The 11,063-nt window shown below is 38.1% G+C and overlaps 1 protein-coding gene across 1 annotated transcript in view; it reads left to right on the forward strand.

The window, feature by feature from the left end:
• LOC111061103 overlaps nucleotides 1-1,952 on the forward strand; it is a 39,274-nt gene extending 37,322 nt beyond the window's left edge. The window contains exon 10 of the mRNA XM_039435205.1: nucleotides 1,745-1,952. Coding sequence (XP_039291139.1) covers nucleotides 1,745-1,853 — 109 coding nt within the window. The 3' untranslated portion in view covers nucleotides 1,854-1,952. The remainder of the gene's footprint in view (nucleotides 1-1,744) is intronic.
• The last annotated feature ends 9,111 nt before the right edge of the window (nucleotides 1,953-11,063 follow it).

Here is an 11,063-nt window from a genome sequence, read left to right on the forward strand (position 1 = left end):
TCAGACTGTTTTAAATGATTGGGAACGTTTCTATATAGCCTAATATATGACATATGTATTTACTATTATTTTTAAAGCTATTATATTTAAGGTTTCCTCCATTTCGTCAATAATATCAAGAGAACAATAATACAACGTACATAATACATTATTTACAACACATAAAAATATTATAATATACAATGATAGTTAGAGACTACAGATTACTATTACATATAGTTTCCAAAAAATGAAGAAATCAGAAAGTGAGTATAGTGGGTACTGTAAGAGAAGGTTTTCAAGGTTTTGTCGGAATTCTGTTAAAGGCAAGTTTCTGGCTGAGTCTGGCAGAATATTAAAAAGTTTCAAGGATACATGATTAGGACTAGTTAATACTTTTTCAGTCTTGTGTAAGGTACATCTATTTTTGTCTTATTTCGTGTATTAAGGCTGTGGATGTCAACTCTGCATCTTTATGATCCTATTTCCTTCTTTACTTGAAGTAGGAGTTTGAAAGCTACCATACTGTAAACTGTCATAACTTTTTATTTTATAAATAATGTCTTGCAATGCTCCAAATACGCAGCACCTGATATAATTCTTATAGCCTTTCTCTGTAGTAAAATCACTCTTTGCACATCTGGGGCACAACCCCACAAGACCAATCCATACATAAAGACACTCTGCAAAAAGCGAAATAGTACATTCTTAATAGGTGTGCGGGTACACAATCATTGAGCCTTCGAAGAAGGAATATAACCCTACTAAGTTTGGAGCAGACACTTTCTATATGAGGATCCATGTGAGTTTATAATCCAGTGTAATGCCAAGAAGCTTTGCACTTTTTGCACTCTGACTGATCTGTCTCAAACTAAGCACTAACGTCTGGGTCTTAGTTGTATTCAATAGTATATTTCGCACCTAGGGCCGAAAATGAGACTTTTCCGGCTCGAAATCGGTTTTCAAGTCCGAGGCCGTAGGCCGAGGACTAGAAACGATTGAGAGCCGGAAACACATTTTTGCCCGTGTTGCGAACGCTATTTTTCGCCTCACAGAAAAATAAAACAATATACATATTATGAGAATAATTGTTTATTAGGCACTTCCTAAAGCAAAACTGGAAGGTCATAGCTCTAGCAAATCTGAGGTCTGAATATCAGGAAATTGTCCAAGTATTTTTATTTTTTATTCTGATTTGTCTAAATAACCTACAAAATTATGTTTTAATGTGGGAGGTTGAGTTTATACTTTTTTTATTCTTTCAAATGACAATAAGATGATATTATTATAATTGTCTTGATTCTTGATAAATGAACACAAACAATGAAAAGTTTTTTGATCAGCTGTTTTAGCACACTTGAAATTTGGCCAATCTGAATGTCAACGTCAAGGCTTGTTGTCGTCGACTGCGGAAGTTTAGGTTAGAATTAGAAGTTCTATCCTACTCTGAAAATCGAATTTGAATAGTTTATATATATCTTATCTGTATTTCATTCATCCAAATAAAATGATAGTATCTTATTACAAAATACTTTAATCAATTCTAGAAGCATAAACTGATTCCGTTTCATAAACCATTTTGTAAACACGTTCACATCAAATCAGAATCAGCTGACTTCAAGGCTATTTTACAGCCCTAGGGCCGGAAAACTTTTACCGGCCTGGTCAGAAAACAATCACTTTCGGCCTCCATATGACGCACGAAAACCAGCTCATTACATCCAAGTGGGGCGAAAAAATATTTAATTCTGTTTGTTTGTTGTAGGCCGACATCAGTGCTGTGTAACTCTTCCCAAACGAGTGCGAGGGAAAATTGGTTCAGCAGTATGCCGCAGTCATCTTCTGAATCATCCGAAGAAGAAGAAGAAGAATAGTTACCAAAAAGAAGAAGAGTGAGGAATAAATTATAAATAGCAAGTTTTTATAGTGAGGTCCACGTTATAATGGCAGTGTCTATCATTCAACAAAGCGGATAGCGCTATCTCTTTCTCGCTTTGCTCTGTTGCCAGATCGTCTTCTAACAATGTAGAATTCAATCATTAATTTAAAATATATTTCATCTTAATTATGAAAATTGATTATGAAATTATTGAAAAATATAATTTCTTGGTTAATAAAATCTAAACGAGAATGAACAGTTAATATTACATCAATAAACCTGTATCAGCTACCGTCTATAGAAGGCATAGACAAGACAGAGGATCGGCAAATTTGATCTCCTATCTTTCTCCACTGCCATTATAACGTGGACCTCACTATAGAACAAAAACTGCTATTCACTCTGTCCTTCTCGAACCAGTAACTTGTAGTGAGGTCCACGTTATAATGACAGTGTCTGATTATCATTGGTGTTGCTATCCTTTTCTATCATTCGTTTATCATAGCGCAGAAAGCGCTATCCTCTTGTAATCAAATCAAATCAAATAACTTTTTATTTACAAAACATAATACAAATTCATGAAATTCATTAGGCTAACACATTTAACAGTGAATACTCTCCACAAAGACTTGAGTCTGTGAGTGGAGAGTGAGTTCTTTCAAGTTGATTGACAATTTATGTTCGCATGTTTTGTACATATAATTAAAACTATTTCAATTGAATCAACTAGCTCCGCAAGCAATTGTAGCTCCGCAACGTTGCCAGATCGTTTTCCAACAGTGTAGAAATATAATTAATTGACAACATTTTATCTCTATCATTATAATTCATTTTATCATTGGAAAATGTATTCTCTTGGCAATAAAAATACAATTTAACAAGAATAAAACAGTTAATATCGATTGATTAACAGTTAATATCACTTTAACTGGTATCGGTTATCCTCTATAGAAGGCAGTGACAAGGAAGAAATCGGCAGCCCTGTTCTATCTTTCTCCACTGCCATAACGTGGACCTCACTATAGTCTAAAATGAAAGAGAATGTGAAATATTAACTTTCAATGTGTGTGTCGCTGTTTCTACACTTTCTCATGTTCGTCTACAAACTTTTTTGTCATGTGTCGTCATGTCATGTTCATTAGTGCCATATTGTAACCAATATCGTCATGGAATATTCAATTTGAAAACTAATATATTCAAATAAATATATCAGTTACTATTCATTTATTACATTAGTTACAATTGTTTTATATCAATTTATTGATGATTAATTTTTTCTACTCCAAGCTTATCAGACTCAATTATTATTAAACTAAAATCCCAAATATGAGGAGGCGGCGTTCAAAAAAGTCACCAAAAGCTAATTTCTCACAAATGACAAAAAACTATTGTAACAATATTGACCAGTGTAGAGAATTAATTTTTTTACATGATTAATCAGGCATCAGAGACATCATTGATCAACAATTTTTTCCTAGAATATTGATAGTCTTTGGATGATAAAGCTTTAAATGTTGGACTAAACCTTCTTTGATTGACACATGTGGGCAAAATGTCTTTTGAACAACCTTCTTTACACTTTCAGTATGTGACTGAATTGTCTCATGAATGTGGGGTTTCTTTAGAAATCAGTCATTTGAAAACCGCCAGAATAAATTATTATTCATTCCAAGGCCCAAATTCACTAATAACAAATACGATACTTAGATTTTTCATCAGTTTTTTCCAATACTTAATTTTAAAATCATCTGATTTTAAATGGGATGATAATATGATTTTGGTTGTTCCAGATTCAAACTCAACTTCAAATTTACCGCAGTAATTCATCACTGTCGAAAGTCGAAACTTACTAACATAACCTCAAACAATCTGTAAAAGTCAGGCCGGGTGTCTAGATTTGCAAAGCAAATCATGAGTTGCGGTTTCCATGGTTACTGCTTTGTGATTGGCTGGTTGTGACTAAACCTTCTCTGATCAGAAACTACCTGTGGACTGTAGAATATTAGAAATAAATAAGTCTCAAAGATTAATACTCAACGTGTGTAATCTCTATTAAAAACATGTAGGATAGAGTGAATTCCAATCAACAAACTATTAAATATTATAACTGATTTATGTCATCTGTTTTGCATAACATCTGGTTTCTGGTATACTACATCTTCCCCCTTTCTTCTTAAGTTCAATCTGCATATTGCAGTTGATCTGCGTGGCATCTTCTCATCGTTTCCTCAACATTCACTAGGTATGAGTATGGTCCATTTACTTTAACGATTTTTCCTTTTTTGTAGCCTTTGCCTGATCTGTCTAGTACCCATACGCCATCGCCCTCTCCGAACACCTTTGCGTTGACTCTCGGCTTGCTGTTCCCTTATCTAACTAACTCCTCGTCTACTCTGTCGTTAACATCTGGTAGTAATAGATCTATTTTGCAGCGTAACTCGCGACCGAACATCATAAAAGCAGGTGTTTTTCCCGTTGCTCTCTTTGGGGATGTTCTATGAGCGAAAAAAAATTTTTTTAGTTTCTCTTGTAAGGTGCCAGTACTTCCTTTTGAAATTCCCATACGTTCTTTGAACGTTCGTACACAACGCTCCGCCAATCCATTGCTTTTTGGGTGATATGGGGTGATACGTGCATGTTTTATGTTCAGTTCTTTGCAGAAATTTTGGAATTCATACGAAGTCAGTTGAGGACCGTTGTCACTTACAATTATTCTTAGGTAGCCGAATTTAGAAAATAGATCTTGTAATATATTGATCGTGGATTTTGTTGTGGTTGTTGACATGGGTATTACTTCGAGCCATTTCGATCTAGCATCTACAACGACTAACCACATTTTCCCTAAAAATGGTCCTGCGAAATCTATGTGGATTCTAGACCACACTTCTGTTGGAAGAGTTCATGAGAAAAGTGGCATCTCAACATCTCTGTTTCTGTTTTCTTGACATGCGGTGCAGTGTTTTACATGTTCCTCTAAATCTTTGTCCAGTCCAGGCCACCATACTTGGAATCGTGTTTATCCTTTCATTGCTACAATTCCTGGATGACCTTCATGAAGAATTTGTAATACTTTTGTTCTTAATCTTGTGGGTATGACTAAACGACCCGACCAGAGGAGTATGCCATTTTCAAATGATAGTTCTTCTCGTTTATTGTAATATGGTAGTAGTTCTTTGTTTACATTTGTATCTGTTGTCCAACCACTTCGGAGATAGTTTGTAACTTTTGCAAGTGTTGTGTCATGTTTTGTTGTTTCTTGTAAGCTCTTTGTTGATAATGGTATATCTTGAAATCGAAGGTGGAAAAGATGTGCTCTATTGTTTTCCCCTAACTTTTTGTTTTTTGACTTGTGGAAAAGTACCTTGCAGTTCTTTATTGTTCCCAGATTTGGATTGAAAACATCAGAAAAATCTGTGATTATTTTATTTACCAAAACTGAGTTCTTTTTTTGTGGAGAGCTTATCGTTTTTTTTACTGAGCATATTTCAGCACCGGGAGGTAAGGGTAGATTGAATTTGAGGACCCAATTAAGTCCAAACAAAGGTATGTCATCTTTCTTTATAACAATTACTGGTAATTTCTTGGAGTCACCAAAAGCATTGACATTTATATGTGTTTCTCCAAGTGTTTCAATGTCAATCCCTGTGTATGCCGTGAGGTTTCTTGTTGGTTTTAAAATGGGACTTCCAATTTTTTCCATAATTTCTCGTTAATAACGCTGTAAGCGGCACCTGGATCATACAGCATTTTCACTGTGTTGTTGTTGAGTTTAACGTTCACCATTACTTTACAGCCTTTTTCCAGAGTTCTTATATGTTCAATATCGGAAAGTGACAGGTTGTCATCTTCTATTGATAAATTTTCGCGGACCTGGTTTATCTGTTTGTCTTTTACAATTGTAGCGATCCCTACTTTTAGACATGCTCTAGCAAAATGGTTCTTACCTCCGCAAGCTTTACAAAATTTGTTATTTGCAGTGCACATGACACCATCAGAATGTCGCCGGTTTCCACAACGGAGACAATGTGTATTTTTGTTCAATTTTAGAGTCGATTTCTTTTCATATTTTTCGTTGTACTTTTGAGGGTTAGATTCCATTGCCTGATGTTTATCAGAAATTTTTACTCTATTCAAATTTGTAGAACTGTTTTTAATTACTTGCTGTTGAAGGTTAACGGTTTCTAGCAATTTTGCTGATTCTACTATTTTTGTAAAAGTTGTTTGTGTTGATGCATGCATTCTCAATAACTCAAGTTGCCAACTATCGTTGTTGATGCCCAATATGAACTGATCTCTTGAAAGTTCATCCAGGTTATCACCAAAATTACAATTTCCTGCGAGAAACCTTAAATCTAGTTCAAATTGAGTTATGGTCTCACCTTCATTCCGGAATCGTCGAGAAAAACAAACTCTCTGGGATAGAGGTGCTTGTGGTTTCGTGTAGTATTTGTTTAAGACTTCTATCGCATCATTAAATCCAATGTTGTTTATGGGGGTCGGATGCATAGAATCGAAAACTATCTTGAATGGTTGCGGTCCCAGATTCTCAAGTAGTAAGTCTCGTTTTTTTTCTTCGTTTTTGATGTTTCCATTTCGTAGGAAAATCTTGAACCTTTCGTGCCAATATATCCAATCTTCGGTTGTTCCGTCGAATGGTTGACATTTGCTGTGACTTTTATTTACCGACTGCGCCATGTAGAATATTAGAAATAAATAAGTCTCAAAGATTAATACTCAACGTGTGTAATCTCTATTAAAAACATGTAGGATAGAGTGAATTCCAATCAACAAACTATTAAATATTATAACTGATTTATGTCATCTGTTTTGCATAACATCTGGTTTCTGGTATACTACATGGACAAAACTCTTTTTGTTTTGATGAGTCAAGTTTTACTATTAAATAACATTTGACTAGATTTTTTCTGACCAGTTCTGAGCATGCAGGCTTGTAGCCCTTAACATATTCTTTAAAATGATACCAATAACTCGATTCTTTATTTTTGTGACAAGATCTTTTTTGAACGCTGCCTCCTCATATATGCTGTAAATCTCCCCGAAGACTTCTGCTACTGCAAATATTGATAACAGGGTAAACAGCTAGATGGGAATTCAATGAGCCTATCCGACCATGTCAAATATGTGGTTGAGTCCTGTGTCGGTGTGTTGTACCCAAGTGATTGAAGGGGTGTACCGAGGGCCCAATACATGCCCGTGGAAGAGGAAGTGCAACGAGAAAGCTTGGTCAAAGTAATGGAAGAGAGTGCTAGGCTGACCAGGAGGAAGAAAGGAAGTGAAGGCTCATCTTTTGAAGCCTTTGCTGAGATTGGGGAAAGGCTAATCACTTTTGGAGGTTATGCTGAAGGCTCCCGGAAGGTAGAAAAGCAGAAGGATTAGGAAAGGAAACAACTAATTAGGAGTATGAAAATTGACAGGTACTACAGCGTAAGGAGGTACCTGACTAGTGAAGAAAGGATTAATAGGGAAAATGCTATTATGGAACAACGGAGGATGAAAGAGGGAGCAAAGACTATTCTGGAAGGGGAGAAGCTTAAGGCTCATTTGAAGCAGTGTACCTCCAGCTTGGCTGTACAAATAGATGAGAGGATGCCGGGAGCCTTCATTAAAGATACGGACAAACTGCTAGGGCGATCTTCTATTTGCAGGAGCAAATTAAGAGATTGAAGGAATTCGAGAGACAAAAGGCCAAGAACATGGAAGATGATACAAGATCTCAGGGTACAGTAACCACCAGAGCTCTGGACGAAGAGAGACTGCCTGAGAAGCTCAATGAAATGAGGGGTGAGGGGTGGACCAGAAAGGAGACTTAGAGAAGGAGCGATGATGAAGAGGACACAGCGTTTGATTAGAATGCCAAGGCCAAAAGGAAGAGATCAGAGGATGAAGTGGAGCCGAACAATTTTATAAAGACTGGCCCGCTGGTAGAGGTGATGGAGAAGATCGAATTGATATATAAATGGTTTGTGGACACTATAATAGCGAGAGATATTGGACAGAAAAGGAAGATTGATCTGGAAACCGGCAAAGAAATTGTTAATGATTTGAGGAAGGCTTGAATGGAAATGGCCAAATCAGCCAGAGCAGGTCGGGATGAAGACTCTCCAGGGGGTTTGAAAGCCTCCATATGACAGATAGTACGGGAGGAGCTACAAGAGGCACTTAGAGGAGAGTTGCTAGAAGGTAGGCACGGGGTGAGGCAAACCTTTGCCGAGACAGCAAGGCATCCTCGACTGGACATCCCTAGAGCGCCTTCACTCAAAAAGGTCTCACAGGCACAGGAGAATATTATTCTGATATACCCGGAAAAGATTGAGAAGGTAAACCTAAATTGACGTCTGAGGAAACCAGAAAAAAAAATGGTTGAAGTTATAAAGCCTGCAGGCGACTTTATCCAGGTGAAAAATGTGAGGAGGATAAGAAATGGAGGAGTCCTTGTGGAAACAAGCAATAAGGAATTGGCGGATAAGGTAAGAGCAGCAGTCCCTCCACAGGGGCCAAGTGGACTGAGGACCAGAGAATTGAAGAAAGCGCTCCCAAAAATTATGATATACAACGTTCATGGTGATAAGACATAGAGAGCCTCTTGAAACAGAATCATGATGGACAAATTTCAAAGGACGATTTCCCCAGAGGATTAAAGAAGGTGAAGAATGTGAAGGCCAGGAATGATGAGACTCATTGGGTGGTTAAGTGTTCTTCTGAAGTCTGGAAATGGCTTAAAACGAAGGAAAGTGTGTATATCAATTGGAATTCTTGTTGGGTGAAGGACTACGTGGCTGTGGCCAGATGCTATAAGTGTCAGGCTTATGGGCATGTGGCCGAATATTGTAGAGAGAAGCTGGTCTGTAGCCATTGTGTGGGAGAACACGACTTCAAGGACTGCCAGCACAAAACTAAGGACTCTGTCTGTGGGGCCTGTAAGAGATACCAACAAAAACATAATCATTTGGTGTTGGATTGGGAATGCCCAGCTTATCAGCTTATTACCAGCTTATTGATTATCCCTGCCGGTGATAATCAGGGGCCACTGCCAGATGATGAGAATGCAGGAGCAATCTTAGAGGACATTGAAGAAGAGGTATAAGACCTGGGACGATTGTTTGAGGGTAGTTCCTGGGAAACTGATCCTAGAAAGGGATGACTCAAGATGGAGCAGACTCATCCACTTGCCATCGAACTCCAAGAAGGGTGGACAGAAGGTCACCTGAGTCAGGATCTCTAGGATGGCCTGGTCGCCAGATTGACTGAAGAAATTATTGCAGGTAGAGATGATGGGGAGGGCTATCAGTGGAGAGGAAGAAGGGTGCATGGAAATGGCAACCGAGCGAGGAGCGGAAAAGAAAGAGCTAATACCCAGGAACTGTTCAAGAAGTGCCTGTCAAGGCTGGTAGAGCTCTGTAATACTAACAGACTAGCTGGGATGCTAGAGGTTGAAGAAGTCAAACCTCCTGCTGGTCTGATACGCGCAGCATACACAGATCTGTGGGCCACAGAAGGTGTTTGCGAAATTGAATGGGGGGCTGAAGTCAACAACAAAATCATTGACCCTTTGACGGCCAACAATATTCGTGGGCGTCTTTGCAGAATTAAGCCGGGAAGCGCCCCTGTTCCCGCTGGTATCCAAAGGCCAGACATTGAGAGAGTCCATGGAATTTATAGGCTGCTTGCGGGCATCTTCAACGCCCTGCTGTCCCAAGGAATGTATCCAGACTGCTGAAGGGGTAATTTGACAATGATGATTCCTAAAGAAAAGATCTGTCCAGAGCCAATGGGTGCAGGCATATAACGGTTGGCAACCTAATGGCTAGGTTATATAGCAGCTGCCTGGAGAAAAGAATTAGATCATTGGTGTCACTGTCCAGTGTCCAGCAGGGGTTTGTGCCAGGCAATGGCTGTTCTATCAATGCCAGGATGTTTGGAGAATTGTTGCTAGCCTGGGGAGTCTTGGACGTCAGTAAAGCGTCTTGCATGAGGCTATGTTCAGAGCACTAGCTAAGCAGGGAGTAAAGAGAGACATAATTGAGTGTGTCAAAGCATGCTACGAAGGGGCCTTTACCAATGTTGGTAATTGCGGGAATTATAGTTATGCCTGGGCCGAACTTTCTATGGACCCTTTAAGAGCCTAATATAGGCAACGGGGATGGATTACCCAACCGACCAGTGCTGTGATAAAGAGAACTGGTACCGCGGGTGCTGGGGGCCCCCTGCTGATTTTCCCCAGTCAGCAGGCCCAGCAACTTGGTGTTGGATTCGTGGGGGCAGTTGTTGTTCCACTATGTGGTGCTAAGATGGTAGAGAAATTATTGATGGCTAGAGATGTAGGAGTGATAATCTCGCAGGAGCTCCACGGCAGCAACAACATTGCAGATAGTTGAGCTAGCGGATTGCAGAAGGCGCATCACAGTTCCAACTTACTGTTTCATTACCACACTGTCACCTTTGATAAGCCTATTCGAATTTCCATCTAGCTGTTTACCCTGTTGTCAATATTTGCAGTAGCAGAGGTCTTCGGGGTGATTTACAGCATTAATTGCGATTTACGTTTAATAAGAATTATTCATTAATCAGCATTTGATTAAATGCAACTTCCAATTTACTCCCATCTTATCAGACTTGTTTGTACCTGATTCTGTTCAAGTAATTCCATTCATTTTTTATGCCTTCATTTTATGAATATAAATGTTCCAGAATCATTTTTTAAATTATATCTACTTGATGTTGCTTCCCATGACGAAACACTATATAAGCACTTTGTTATAGTTTAGACACTATGTTATTTGCAAGTAACACAGTGTCTGAACTATAACAAAGTGGTTATATTTACTATTTTTCCTACCTCATCTTACCAAATTTGTTTTGTATAACCTGATTTTTTTACATTATATTTTATATTATCATTTTATAGAAGCTATTATGTGATACTTATTATTATTCTATGAATATTCATTAATATATGTCTTGTAATGTATGTTATCGCTCATGAAAAGGTTGTCTAGAATTTTAAAATAACAGTTGTCTCTATACTCTTGGAATTTCTTGAGCTAGTAGAGATGGATGAGAAGTAGGATCTAGTGGCTAGTTATTCCAATGATAAACTTTGGCCCTTTTGTACAAACATCTATTGAAATCAACCCGGATTTAGGGCCGGTTTCCGAACTCAGGATTCAGCTAAGTTCTGGACTTC

Source organism: Nilaparvata lugens, chromosome 9 (genome assembly GCF_014356525.2).
Source record: "Nilaparvata lugens isolate BPH chromosome 9, ASM1435652v1, whole genome shotgun sequence".
Lineage (NCBI taxonomy): Eukaryota > Metazoa > Arthropoda > Insecta > Hemiptera > Delphacidae > Nilaparvata > Nilaparvata lugens.